This window comes from Microtus ochrogaster, chromosome 7 (genome assembly GCF_000317375.1).
Source record: "Microtus ochrogaster isolate Prairie Vole_2 chromosome 7, MicOch1.0, whole genome shotgun sequence".
Lineage (NCBI taxonomy): Eukaryota > Metazoa > Chordata > Mammalia > Rodentia > Cricetidae > Microtus > Microtus ochrogaster.
Genome location: NC_022014.1, coordinates 4,203,248 through 4,217,209, shown reverse-complemented (window position 1 = coordinate 4,217,209; position 13,962 = coordinate 4,203,248). Strand labels below are relative to the sequence as shown.

Here is a 13,962-nt window from a genome sequence, read left to right as displayed (position 1 = left end):
CCTGAGTGCTGGCATTAAAGGTGTGAGCCACCATCGCCAAGCAAGAGAAACTGTCATTGGCCGGCCTGCCCGCCCTATTTCGGCCCGTATAAGGTGAAAACTATGGACATCATAGAAGACTAGTTCGGCTTTTGCTTCTCAACCTGGGCCAGAGCCGGACTCAAGTGGTTCTAGGGGTGCCGGGAGGCTTGCTCCGGAGCATCTCCTGCTGAGCGTGGATGACCCGGTGCTCTATGGCCTCAGACTTGCTACAGAAACCCGCAGTCAAGGGGGCTGAATTGCTGAACCACTGCCGCACGACACAGACAGACAAAATGGCTGCCCGGAGAAGGCGATATACGAGTCTCTCGCTCTCTTCGTGACTGAACTACAACTCCCAGAACTCTCTGCGCGGAAGGCGTGAGTCTGAGCTCTTCCCCGGTGTCGTGGGCTGCCGCTCCCATCCCCTCCCCCTTCCTACAGAGGATTTCCCGCATACTTTGCCTCTTCGGTACGGTGCCCCGCCTTTCCCCGCTTTTCCACGCAGTGCCCGACGGGACTCGGGTTTTTCGAACGTCCCTTGCGCCTAAAAAAAAAAAAACAAACAAACAAAAAAAAAACCCTACACTTACCTGTGTGGCTTCAACGCCTGCGCACAGAGCACTACGGCTCCCAGAGGACCCAGCGGCTCTCGTGATTGCGTGCTGACGCACTCTGTCGTGCTGACGTGCAGCGCAATCCAGGCGGGGTGCGAGTGGCGCAGTCGAAGCCCGCTGCGGCCCCTGAGGAGGCGAGCGAGGCGGCGGCAGCGGCGGCTGAGGCTTGCGGACCGGCGAGCCGGCGGCTTCGGGCCCCGAGGGATTCGGAGACTCTAGCAGCAGCTGCGGCAGGACCTCTCCCCTTCGGAGGCGGCGGCCGGAGGCGGCGGCGGCGGCGGGTGAGAGAAAGGGAGCGCGCTAGCTGGGTGGGGGAGGGGCGGCGGTCTCGGCTCGAGGCCAGAGCGCGCGGAGAACGGCCCCGGCCGCCCCGCGCACGCGTGCTCGGCGCCGCCGCCGGCGCGGACGCCTTCTCGTTCCTTTCCCTCCCCCGCTTCCGCGGTTCCCGTCGCCGCGCGGCCTTCAGCCCCTTCGCCCCTCCCCCACCTGGCAACGGCGCGCGCCGCCGCTGGGTCTCGGCCGCGCGCCCCCTACGATTTCGATCGCAGTGCCCGAGGCTCTGCTCCTCGCCCGCCTTTGCTCTACCTGGGTCCGAGGAGACCCTCACCCCGCCGTCGGCTTTCCCGTGTTTTGAGTGGCGGGGAGGGGGGGCAGCCGGGGGGGCTTGTCCCCCGCCCGGGCTCCGGACCCGCTCGTCTCTCTACCCGGTTGACCCCCGCGTGGGTCCTCCTGTCCCGGCTGGAGGAGCCTGAGAAACGGCCGGAGCCGCGCGGCCCCCTCCCCCATTCTCAAGGCCGAAAATAGGCTCGGCGGCCCGCTGAGTGCTCGGAGGCCTTGAACTTCGGGAGTTGGTCGTTAGTATCGGTGCCGAGGTTCTGCGTGTGTGTGAGGGGGCGCGGGCGGGGGTCCAGAGAAAAGACAAAAACCGAACGTGTTCAGTCTGCGTGGATAAGGAGGATCATGTGCTCCTTCCTGCCGTGTTATTTCTATTTCTTTTTTACTTTCTGGTTTTATAAGACAGGGTGTCTGTGCTGTCCTGGAATCACTATGTGGACAGGCTGGCCTCGAACTCACAGAGTTTCTGCCTCTGTTTGCCGAGTGCTGGGTTTAAAGGCGTGCGCTAGCCATCATGTCCGCCTCCTAACCTGCTTTTTAAACATATGAACAAATGAGGTTTTTGGAGCTTTTCGATGAGAAGAAAATTCTGGACTTTAAACAGCCTGGCCGTGTCAGCCATTTTCTTGGCATGTAATTCTACCTATGCTATTATCATTTTGCAGTTTTTAAGACTTCTTGGAATCAAAGATTCAGAAGGAGACCGTTTTTTCCTCTTTTGGATGGGCTTAGGTTAGGACGCTTGCTGGGTTAATTTTGGAGCTGCGTGTGTTACAAGGTGCCTACGCAGTTAATAGTCGCTCAGCACCGAGTTCTGTCTTTTGCTCTGTCCTTTTCCAGGACCCATTGCTGTTCTCTCTGGTGCCGTTTCTTTTCTTGAGTATTTTAGTTCTAAATTCTACCTCTTTGTAGTTTGGAATTCTGATAATTATTTTCCCATGGCAACTTGCTTTTTCTTTCTGTACTTAACTTTGGGAAGCCCCATGCTTTGTGCTGCCCGGTTTTGGTAGTTGCGTTTCTCGTTTCTCTTTTAGTGTCTTGAGCACTGTTTTAGATGCTGGGTGTAAATTCCCCCCTCCCTCTTTTTATGCCCTTCCCTGAAAGTTCTTTAAAATCATGATTTTAGTATCTCTTGCTTAGTTTTCTTCAGGTAGGGAGTGGGCGGGTGGATTTCTGTGTAAAATGGTGGAAGTGTGAGTGAATGATTAGGTTGAAAGATTGTTAAAGGGGGCGAGGAAGCCGAATGGACCCTAGATTTAGAGGAAGGGAGGGAGGATTGGTATTCTTAGACTTTAGTTTTTTTTTAATAAATATTTTTTATTTATTTATTATGTATACAATATTCTGTCTGTGTGTATATCTGTAGGTTAGAAGAGGGCACCAGACCTCATTACAGATGGTTGTGAGCCACCATGTGGTTGCTGGGAATTGAACTCAGGACCTTTGGAAGAGCAGGCAATGCTCTTAAACCACTGAGCCATTTCTCCAGCCCCTAGTTTTTTTTTTGTTTTGTTTTTTTGAGACTTAAGAATGCTTGTTGGAAGGTGCTGCAGAAGCATATTTCTTGGCTCTAAAAAGATTTTTTTTTTCCATTTCTTCCTGATTTGCACATGTCTTTCATAGGTTTAGCTCTGTCATTCTTGACCTTGATAGGCTTCTCTTACTTGCTTTTAGTTTTCTAAAGCTGTTTTGATTGAGTAGGGCTTAGGCTAGACCTGAGGGTGGAATGGGGCAAAAGTACATTTGGGTGTTTGCTTTACATGCAGCATTTGCTTATATTTCCTTTTTTGTTGTTTTTTTTTTTTTTTGTTTTGTTTTTTCGAGACAGGGTTTCTCTGGCTTTGGAGCCTGTCCTGGAAACTAGCTTTGTAGACAAGGCTGGTCTCTAACTCACAGAGATCCTCCTGCCTCTGCCTCCCGAGTGCTGGGATTAAAGGCGTGCGCCACCATCGCCCGGCTAGCATTTGCTTATATTTCTTTTTTTCACACTTTGGTGTTGTTTTTGTTCAGAAATTGATATACTAGTTTTGGAATTACATGACTGTAAAACCTCTCATCCAACTCTTATCTCTTCCTTATGCTTTTACTAACCCCCACTTTTCCCTGTTTTGTGTGCTTCTTTATGTTAGTTTTCTTCCGTTATGCTCAGAGAATCTATCTTGGAGAAAATATGTTGGAGGAAAAAAGCATATATAGTGAGAAGGGGACAGAGAACGAGTAATGCAGTCCAAAAAAAAATGGAGCCTGGGGTCTCTTAGTCATGCCGAGGTTGGAACAAGAGGTAGAACCTGACTGGAAAACATAGGGTTAAATTGAAGAGTAGACCAGAACTTAGAGAAAAAAAATGAAGTTCCAGAACAGAGCTTAATAGGGAAAGTCAACAGTGTTACATTAAAGTGAGATATGGAAGGTTTCTAGAACTTGTAAAGGAAGTATGGGAACAGTTGGAACAGAGAAAGATGATTTGTGTTTAGACTATTACGTTGACAGCAGGCAATATTTAACAAGAGCTAACCAGACTTGGAGGAGCTGCAAGCGATGTGGTAAACTTTACTGGGAAGGAGACTAAAATAATAGTCACTGTAGTTAGGATAGATAGGATCTATGAATATTTGGAATCAAGGAGATGGCTCACCTTCCCCATGTGAAGTATAAGCTTATGTACCCATGGTTTCTGTGTTTCTGATGTTCTTGCTTGCCTGTAGTTTGGGTGTGAGGCTTCATAAGACATTTTAACTAGCCAGTTTACCTATTTAGATATCTAGGACTGTTTAATCCATTTCTTGTTAGTTCCGGTTAGCCTAGATATTTTATTTCTTGGAGGAGCCTTTGAAAATGGACTGTGGGCTTAAAGGTGTTTCTAATCTATGGTGTTTGTTGTGCCATTTGGAGGATTTGGTTATGAGTAGTTATGTTCAGAGTTTGGTGAAGATACCATTTGTGTGTATTGTGGCCAAAGAAGAATAAAAGGGCAGTGTGGAGAGATTTGAGACAAACTGGATTTTGTTTGCTTAGGGTATAGAAAGGAAAGGAAAGTACAAAGAAGAATGGCTTATGATTTGGTGAGAGTACATTGTGAGAAAAGGTTTAAAAGTAGTGGTGATTTAGTGGAAAAGATGAAGTATGGGGAGGATAAAGGGAGGGTTTGTTTGCAGACTAGTGGAATGAGGAAGCATCGCTTTGCTGATTGGAGATTCAGTGTGAGACTTAAGTATTGAACTAAAGGCTAAGAGAGCCAGGGATGTGGATGTGGGAGATGTGGTAAGTAGTTAGATTGGGGCCAGGAGCCTGACTGGTGTCTCCCGGCTCCCCCTCAGGAGCGGTGGTGCCCCCCTGGGCACAGGGCCATGTACAACGGGATCGGGCTGCCGACGCCTCGGGGCAGCGGCACCAACGGCTACGTCCAGCGCAACCTGTCCCTGGTGCGGGGCCGCCGTGGTGAGCGGCCTGACTACAAGGGAGAGGAGGAACTGCGGCGCCTGGAGGCTGCCCTGGTGAAGCGGCCTAATCCTGACATCCTGGACCACGAGCGCAAGCGGCGCGTGGAGCTGCGATGCCTCGAGCTGGAGGAGATGATGGAAGAGCAGGGGTGAGGGAATGGGTGGGGAGAAGCCAAGCACTGAGTGAGTGCTTAGCTGGGTGTTAGGTGGGATGTGCGGAAAGAAACTAGAGTAGGTTGAAAGAGTCCTAAAAAGGAGCTGTGGGGAGAAAGAAAATGAGCTTGAAGAATTGAGAAGAGTCATGGGTCAGTGCATAGTGGGATGTCAAGGAAACTATTTGGAGCATTAATAGCAGCCTAAGGGGGTCTGAATTATTTAGCTGAATTTATGAAGGGGAAGGGGGCCATCAAGGAACAAAAATGTGCTGTATAGGAAAGTAGCGTCAGGCAGAAGAGCTAGGTAACCTGACAGGTGTTGTTATTTGGAAGGAAGAGAAAGGTAGGTGGATTTAAGGATTGTGGCCTTGGAAGTTGGCAAAGGCAGATTGGAATTGAAAGAGTATTTGAATTAGAGGATATCATGAGCTTGGCAGAGAAGTGAAGTTTTGGAAAAGGAACATATTCAGGTAGAAACCTGTTTAGAGCAGTGGTTTTCAAACTTGAGCAATGGTATCCTTTTATACATTGTTTTCTTTGAAGTCCCAGGAAATAAAAGATCTATTCGTGTTGAAGTTGGGAAAGGAGCACTGAGAACTCTGCCAACAAGCAAACTGTCCTCTCGGCCCCTGAATTGTAGCATGTTTAAAATCCACTGTTCTAGAGAGCATAGTGTAGAGAAGGAAGGAGAGTCGTGGGGGAAGATAAGGAAAACTTTTTGAGTGACAAGTACTGTGTGCATGGAGAGGAAAAGGACCATGTTGGAAAGGAAGCAATTATAAATTGGGACTTGGGAAAACCCCATCAAGCTCTAACCTTGAAGGGATTTATCCTTCAGGTACGAAGAACAGCAGATTCAAGAGAAGGTGGCGACCTTTCGACTCATGTTGCTGGAGAAGGATGTGAACCCTGGGGGCAAGGAAGAAACCCCAGGGCAGAGGCCTACGTGAGTGTTGATCTCAGGAATCTATGCCATTAGAGCTGCTGCTGTCCTTTCTTTTTTTTCCCCTCCTTGGACTTGATTTTGCCTTTACTTTCCTTAGTCCAGAGCTGTTTGGCTCATCCTTATAATTTTCTGACTTAGGACTCTCACTTTTGTTCCATGTATATCCTTCAGATTTTGGCCTTTTTTCCCCCTCTAGGGTAACTGAGACTCATCAGTTGGCAGAACTGAACGAGAAGAAGAATGAGCGACTCCGTGCTGCCTTTGGCATCAGTGATTCCTATGTGGATGGTAGTTCTTTTGATCCTCAGAGACGTGCTCGGGAAGCTAAACAAGCAGCTCCTGAGCCTCCTAAACCATACAGGTACTCAGGAGAAAAGCCTGGATCTGCTTCCTTGTTAAAAGGAAGTTCTTTATTGTTTTTACTAGTATTTCTAGACTTTTTTTTTTTTTTCCAGTTCTTCTGAGGCAGGCTCTTACTATGTAGCTCTCTGGCTGTCCTGGAATTCACTCTGTAGATCAGGCTGGCTGCCTTCCTTTGCCCTCCTGAGTGTTTGAAGGTCCATGCCACTAATGTCTTTCCAAAGGTTTTTAGATTTTGTTGTCTTTTAAATTTTGTTTTTATGTTTTGCTTCTATTAATGTTCTTGTATCGTGTGCCTGGAGACCAGAAGAGGACATTAGATCTCCTGGTAATAAATAGAGTTACAAATGGTTGAGGATCACCTTGGTGCTTGAAATGGGACCTCAGGTCCGCTGGAAAAGCAGCCGTTCTCCCCCCCCCCCTTTTTTTTTTCGAGGCAGGGTTTCTCTATAACAGCCCTGGCTGTCCTGAAACTCCCTTTACAGAACAGGCTGGCCTTGAACTCAAGAGTTCTGCTTGCCTCTGCCTCCTGAGTGTTGGGATTAAAGGTGAGCACCACCACTGCCCAGCACAGCTGGTGTTTTGTTTTGTTTAATATTAAAAATATTTATTTTATTTACTATGTATACAATATTCTGTCTGTATGTATGCCTGCAGGCCAGAAGAGGGCACCAGATTCCATTATAGATGGTTGTGAGCCACCATGTGGTTGCTGGGAATTGAACTCAGGTGGAAGAGCAGGCAATGCTCTTAACCATTGAGCCATCTCTCCAGCCCCACAGCTGGTGTTTTTAACTGCTGACCCTATTTTTATTTTTATTTTTTTTATTTTTTTATTTTTTTGGTTTTTCGAGACAGGGTTTCTCTGTGGCTTTGGAGCCTGTCCTGGAACTAGCTCTGTAGACCAGGCTGGTCTCAAACTCACAGAGATCCACCTGCCTCTGCCTCCCGAGTGCTGGGATTACAGGCGTGCGCCACCACCGCCCGGCCCTATTTTTATTTCTTTCAAATAATTAAGCTATTGTGTAGTGTGCACCTTTTATCCCAGCACTCGAGGCAGATGCTGACAGATCTCTTGATTTCAAGGCCAGTCATAACAGAGTAAGACCATGTCTCAAAACATTTTAATGAAACCAAACATGACACATTTATTCTCAACATTTGGGAGGCAGAGGTGGCAGGAAGATCTCTGAGTTGAGGCTATAATTTGCTCTATATAGGTAGTTCCAGACAGTCAGGGAGGGCTGTATAGTGAGACCTGTCTTAAAATACACACATTTTCTCACTAACAGAACCCAAGAATTAACTAGACAACCACTTTTAAATTTACATCTTTTTGTTTGTTTTTCAAGACAAGGTTTCTCTGTATAGACCTGCCTGTCCTGAAACTTACTATGTAGATTAGGCTGGCCTCAAACTCAGATCTGCCTGCTCTTGCCTGCCCAGTGCTGAGATTAAAGGTGTGCACCACTACTGCCCAGAAAATTTACATCTTTTTTCTTTCTTTTTTTTTTTTTTTTTCCGAGACAGGGTTTCTCTGTAGCTTTGGAGCCTGTCCTGGAACTCCCTTGGTAGACCAGGCTGGCCTCGAACTCACAGAGACCCGCCTGCCTCTGCCTCCCAAGTGCTGGGATTACAGGCGTGCGCCACCACCACCCGGCTAAACTTACATCTTTTAATTCTGAAGTTTTCACACACACACTCAGACAAATTGACATGTAGCAGTTGTCTTAAGGTGAAGTAGTTATCAGTGAACTGTTTCAAGTATGTTTACTAGAGTGACATGTTTTAAGGAAATTTGTCCGGCCACCTAGAATCTCTTTGCCTTTTCCCAGCCTTGTTCGAGAGACAAGCAGTTCTCGATCACCAACTCCAAAGCAAAAGAAGAAGAAAAAGAAGAAAGATAGAGGACGGTAAGTCAGTTGGAAAGTTACTCTTCTATTCAGGGTTCTTCACTGTTGTTGGACTTATAGAATTTGAGTTTGCTTTTAGGTGTGGATAATCCAAATTGCAAAGACAGTTGTAGGAGACAGAATTGCTTTTTCAAGTTTCAGCTCAGAAATGTGTGTGCTTAGTGGGAAATGATTGAATCTATAGCTCAGCCCAAAAAGCTGGCCAGCATCATTCTGGATTTTGGTTTTGTGGTTATCGATTAAATATAGAAGTAAATAAAGTGTGGACCATTGATGCTGTTTGGGTTTGTTCGGGTGCTTTGAAGTAGTTTGGAGAATTATAGGTTAGAGGGCCAGAGAGAAAGCCAAGTAAAATGACTTGCTTCTGAACCCATTATAGCAGGTCAGAGAGCAGTTCTCCTCGACGGGAGAGAAAGAAGAGCTCAAAGAAGAAGAAACACAGGTATGAGGTGTAAAGTTTCTTTTTTTTGTAGGTTTGTGTTTTTTTTTTTTTTTTTAATTTAAGGGAAGGGTCTCTACATAGAGCTGTCCTGGAACTAACTTTGTAGGCCAGGTTGGCCTCTAGCTCAGAGAGATCTACCTGCCTTTGTTGAGATTAAAGGCATGCACCACCACCTTGGTAGTGATTGGAGGCAGCTCTTGAAGAGTAGTTGTGGTTTAATGATTTCTCTTTCTCTTTTTTTCTTTTTTTCTCTTCACTGACAGGTCAGAATCTGAGTCCAAGAAACGAAAACACAGGTAAGAAAAAGCTTGTTGGTTTTTGGGGGAGACATAGCAGCACATGGGTAGTGGTAAGCTATTTACTGTTTGATGGCTTTGTTTACTCAATGTTTGGCTTGTAGAAGGTGTCCTCCCTTTTCTTGTTTTTAGTAGAGTGCAATCCTTTATCTACCTGTTAAAATAAAAACTTGGCCAGTTATATTTCCATTTTACTTCAGATTTTATTAATATTTTACAAACTCTTTTTAGACAACTTTTCCTTATTTTCCAGGTCTCCTACTCCAAAGAGCAAACGTAAATCGAAGGACAAGAAGAGGAAGCGGTAAGTGTATTTGGAAGAAATAGATAAGCACCCCTCCCCCCCCCACACACACACTTTTTGGGGAAGAGATTGAAATCAGTTGTGTCATTGACTAGTAGTTAAGGATTGAGATGGATGTGTAAAGGGGAAACCAAAAACTACGTGGGTACTGTGACTAAACAGGAACCTAAAGAGACCAGAGTTTTATCTTTGGGACCAACATAGTGGAAGGAGAGAATGAACTATAAATTGTCTTCTGATTTCCTTCTGCATACGTATATACTCAAACTAAACGTAATGTGTGTGTTTGTGACCAGGTCTTTTTATGTAACCCTGTCTGTCTTGGAACTCACTCTGTAGATCAGGCTGACTTCAACTAGAAGAGATTGGCCTGCTTCTGCCTTCAAGTCCTGACATTAAAGGCAGGGGTCACCATGCCCAACAGATTTTCTTTGTTTTTAAAAAGAGATGAGTTTGGAGAATTCAGAATAAGTATGACAGACACCTGAGCTTTTATTTGGTCTTTCTTCAGGTCTCGAAGCACAACACCAGCTCCTAAGAGTCGTCGAGCCCATCGGTCAACTTCTGCTGACTCTGCTTCTTCCTCTGATACTTCTCGTAGTCGGTAAGGGGTGGTCCAGGAGGAATGGAGGGAGAGGGAATGATGATGGGTTAATCAATTTAATATTTATTGAGCGCCCACGGTGTGCTAGGCGCTGCACAGACCATTCCGAAGACACGGTCCCTGCCCTCTAGGAGCTGACAGGCTAAAGCAACAGGATGGACAGACATATATACATTTCCCCTTGTCTTTTTTTTTTTTTCTTTTTAATTTTATTTTTTGTTTGTTATGATGTATACGGACTACCAGAATAGGGTGGGGGTGGTTTGCTGGTTTGGTGGTGTCTGGGGGAGGAAGGAGTCCTTACCCTGGCTTCCTTAATCGGGGAAGGCTTCCTGAAGGAGGTGGGCTCAGAGGTGAGTTGTGAATGAAGTGGGTAGGGAAGGGCCTGGGTGGAAGGTTTGGGTATGTTGGAGGGTGGTGAGTAAAGGCCTAGAGGGGTGTTATTTGGCATTGTATTGGGAAGAGTTGGAACAGAAAAAAGGATTGCATTTGCATTTTTAAAAGTGATTTGAGTCATGTGTCCATGGTTTGGTTTTTTTTGTTTTGCTTTGTTTTCTCCCCAAAGAGGGTTGTTCATATAGGAAAGTAGATTGCAGGCTGGGGGTGGAGGGGGTTTTCTATTCTCCCTTGAGCTGATTTCCCTGTTTTCCCCTGCCCTTCATCAACTCACAGGTCTCGAAGTGCTGCTGCTAAAATTCATACAACAGCCTTGACTGGGCAAAGTCCTCCCCATGCTTCAGGGCATCAAGGGGAGGGAGATGTACCTTCTAGTGAGCCAGGTGCCACCAACATACAGCAGCCTAGTAGCCCAGACCCCTCTACAAAGCAGTCTAGCTGTCCATATGAAGACAAAGATAAGAAGGAGGTATGTTCTTTCTTTATTTATTTTTTTGGTTTTTCAAGACAGGGTTTCTCTGTGGCTTTGGAGCCTGTCCTGGAACTAGCTCTGTAGACCAGGCTGGTCTTGATTGAACTCACAGAGATCTGCCTGCCTCTGCCTCCCAAGTGCTGGGATTAAAGGTGTGCTCCACCACCGCCCGGCCAGGAGTTACGTTCTGATTTGGTCATTGAGTCGCAGAGTTTTACTCAGGCATCTGCCTTAAAGGAACAAGTATGACAAGTAGGGTAAGGTATCTTTATTAAGAGAAAATCTTACCCTTTTGAGTTATGGTCAGGTTTAGCCATGAAGCTATAGAAGGCAGTGAGAGAGAGAGAGAGAGAGAGAGAGAGAGAGAGAGAGAGAGAGAGAGAGAGAATGAGAGTGTGTGTATGTGTGAATGAGGGTGGTTTTGGAGAAACAGACTGGGTTAGTGTAATAGTAAGCATGAGGATTTTGGATATTATTTAAAAGAGATGCAGAATGAGAAAAAGTAAGAGTTCTCTGTATGAGAACTCAGAAAAGTGGGCAGGCTTGGCAGTGCTGCATGACGGACATTTTATAAGCAACTGCTAAGAAATATTTCTATTTCTATATTAACTCATCTTTGTTTACCAAGACATTTTACACCTCCAAATATTTTAAAATGAGTTGTGACCCACTAAATTGTGAAGTCTTCACAATGAAACTTCAGTTGATAGTTGTAGGTTTTATATTTGTTATTTGTTTATATCCATACAGTGGAACAAATGATTTTTAAGAAATTGCTTTAATTTTTCTATTTACAGTGTCTCTGTTTCCTTTTGTGTGTGTGTGTGTTGTGCGTGCACATGTGTGCACTTTTTTTGACTCTTTAATTTGCTCCTGCCAATCTGAAAACATTTTGGTAGTTCCAGCTTTATACTTTTCTGATTCTGTGGCTGATTCTTTTTGCTGGTGTCAGTAATTAGTATAACTTAATATCTCATATTTTGTCTCATTTAAAGATAACTTTTTTAAGTTACAAGTTGGTTCATTTGCCTATTTTCAATGCTTTTTTTTTTAAATTATTTTTAAAGTGTTTATGGTTTAGCCTCTTTTGGCCTATTCCTGTGAGACCTTGGTGAATTATTTTTTTGTGTGTGTCTGATGAAGGGAAGGCAGGTGTGAGTTATCAGTATGTTTAGAAGTGAGAACAACCTATATATAGGTTCTGGGGATTGAGCTCTGGTAACCACCAGGCTTATACCATTTATTTACTTGTTTATTTATTGGTCACTCATTCATGTGCTTATTTATTCAGAGGCAGGGTCTCCTTACATTATCTCTGACTGCCCTGCAATGCACTGCATAGTCCAGGCTGGCATTGAATTTACAGAGCTCACCTGCCTCTGCCTCCTGGTTGCTGGGATTAAAGTACTCTACCATGCCAGGAAAAATCATACTCCCTTTATACTATTTTTTGCCCCCTTTATGCTATTTTAACTTAATTTATTCCATATTTGAGTGGAAAGTTGTCACCCAACTGGTTTCACTTTTCATTGAATCATACCTTCTTTGACGGGTGTTGTGTACATTATGTATCCCCCACATACTGCCAGACTTCTTCCCTTGAGACTAAGGAAGAAAACTTAGTCTCAGGACACTGATGGGTTTTTTGTTTGTTTGTTTGTTTTGTTTTTGTTTTTTTTTTTAATATTTATTTATTATGTATACAATGTTCTGGCTGTGTTTGTTCCTGCAGGCCAGGAGAGGGCACCAGACCTCATTACAGATGGTTGTGAGCCATCATGTGGTTGCTGGGAATTGAACTCAGGACCTTTGGAAGAGCAGGCAATGCTCTTAACCGCTGAGCCATCTCTCCAGCCCCGACACTGATGGTTTTTATTGGTAATGGTAGTGCATTGTTTTCAATTTGTCTTTTTTCTGAGATCTGTTTGTTCATATATTCAGTTTTTTTTTTCCCTACTAGTGCTTTATTTTCTTAATTTAAAAATACATTTATTTTGTTGGGTGGTCTTGTTAAAAAACCTTTAATCCCAGCACTCAAGAGGCAGGCAGATAGATCTCTGTGAGTTGGAGGCCAGCCTGGTCTACAGAGCAAATTCCAGGACAGGCTTCATAACTACTGAAGAAACCCTGTGTTGAAACCAAAAGAAAAGTCTTTATTTTGTATGTGTATATGTGGTGGGTATACATGTACAGGGCAGAGAACAATTTAGAGAAGTTTTCTCTTTCTACCACATGAGACCCATGGTTTGCAGCCTACAAAGGTATCTTGCTGCCTCCCTGCTAGTATTACATGATGTCTTGTTAATTGAGTGTGACTTTGGGTAGAGAAAGGGTCAGTTGATTTGAGATGTGTATAAAGGGAAGTTTTATTAGAAACTTTTGGAATCTTTCAGGTGATAATAGAGCTATGGTGTTTATCACTATCCTTACTTTCTTTTTCACTCTTAGAAATCTGCAGTTCGACCTAGTTCCTCTCCGGAAAGGAGCAGCACAGGGCCAGAACTACCTGCCCCCACTCCGCTCCTTGTTGAGCAACATGGCGACTCCCCACGACCCCTTGGAGCAATCCCATCCAGTCAGGAGCCAGTTAACCCCTCATCTGAGGCCTCCCCAACCCGGGGCTGTTCACCATCTAAGTCTCCTGAGAAACCTCCCCAGTCGTCTTCCTCAGAGAGCTGCCCACCATCCCCCCAGCCTACCAAAGTTTCTCGGCATGCCAGTTCCTCCCCTGAAAGTCCTAAACCCACACCAGCTCCTGGGGCCCACCGAGAGATTTCTTCTTCACCCACATCTAAGAATCGTTCACATGGCCGAGCAAAGCGGGATAAATCTCATTCTCGTACTCCATCTCATAGAGCAGGGAGATCCCGTAGTCCTGCCACTAAAAGGGGAAGATCTCGATCTAGAACCCCCACCAAGAGAGGTCATTCTAGGTCACGGTCCCCTCAGTGGCGTAGGTCACGGTCTGCACAGAGGTGGGGAAAATCTAGAAGTCCCCAGAGGCGTGGCCGTTCTAGATCTCCTCAGAGACCAGGCTGGTCCAGGAGTAGAAATAACCAGAGAAGAGGCAGGTCTAGGTCAGCAAGGCGTGGCAGGTCACACTCTAGATCTCCGGCCACTAGGGGCAGATCCCGTTCTAGAACACCAGCTAGAAGGGGTAGGTCTCGGTCCAGAACACCTGCCAGGCGTAGGTCTCGGTCTAGGACACCTGCCAGGCGTAGATCTCGGTCTAGAACACCAGCTCGCAGGGGCAGGTCTCGATCAAGAACACCTGCTAGGCGCAGATCCAGGACCCGATCACCAGTTCGAAGGAGGTCTCGAAGTAGATCTGCTAGGAGAAGTGGCAGGTCACGCTCTCGAACACCAGCCAGGAGAAGTGGCAGG

The 13,962-nt window shown here is 45.7% G+C and overlaps 1 protein-coding gene across 10 annotated transcripts in view; it reads left to right on the top strand.

Annotated features, from left to right (window-relative positions):
* The first annotated feature begins 701 nt into the window (after positions 1-701).
* Positions 702-13,962, top strand: part of Srrm2 (serine/arginine repetitive matrix 2) — a 22,063-nt gene continuing 8,802 nt past the window's right edge. For 7 of the 10 annotated variants that reach the window (XM_026780727.1, XM_026780726.1, XM_026780724.1 and 4 more), the window contains exons 1-11: positions 704-916; positions 4,568-4,839; positions 5,684-5,791; positions 5,988-6,152; positions 7,987-8,064; positions 8,444-8,506; positions 8,770-8,802; positions 9,056-9,106; positions 9,618-9,710; positions 10,383-10,575; positions 13,027-13,962. The exon at positions 13,027-13,962 ends at the window's right edge or, in 2 of these variants, runs on beyond it. In XM_026780727.1, coding sequence (XP_026636528.1) covers positions 4,598-4,839; positions 5,684-5,791; positions 5,988-6,152; positions 7,987-8,064; positions 8,444-8,506; positions 8,770-8,802; positions 9,056-9,106; positions 9,618-9,710; positions 10,383-10,575; positions 13,027-13,962 — 1,962 coding nt within the window. In that variant the 5' untranslated portion in view covers positions 704-916; positions 4,568-4,597. The other 3 variants (XM_026780728.1, XM_026780725.1, XM_026780733.1) reach the window with 3 other exon arrangements.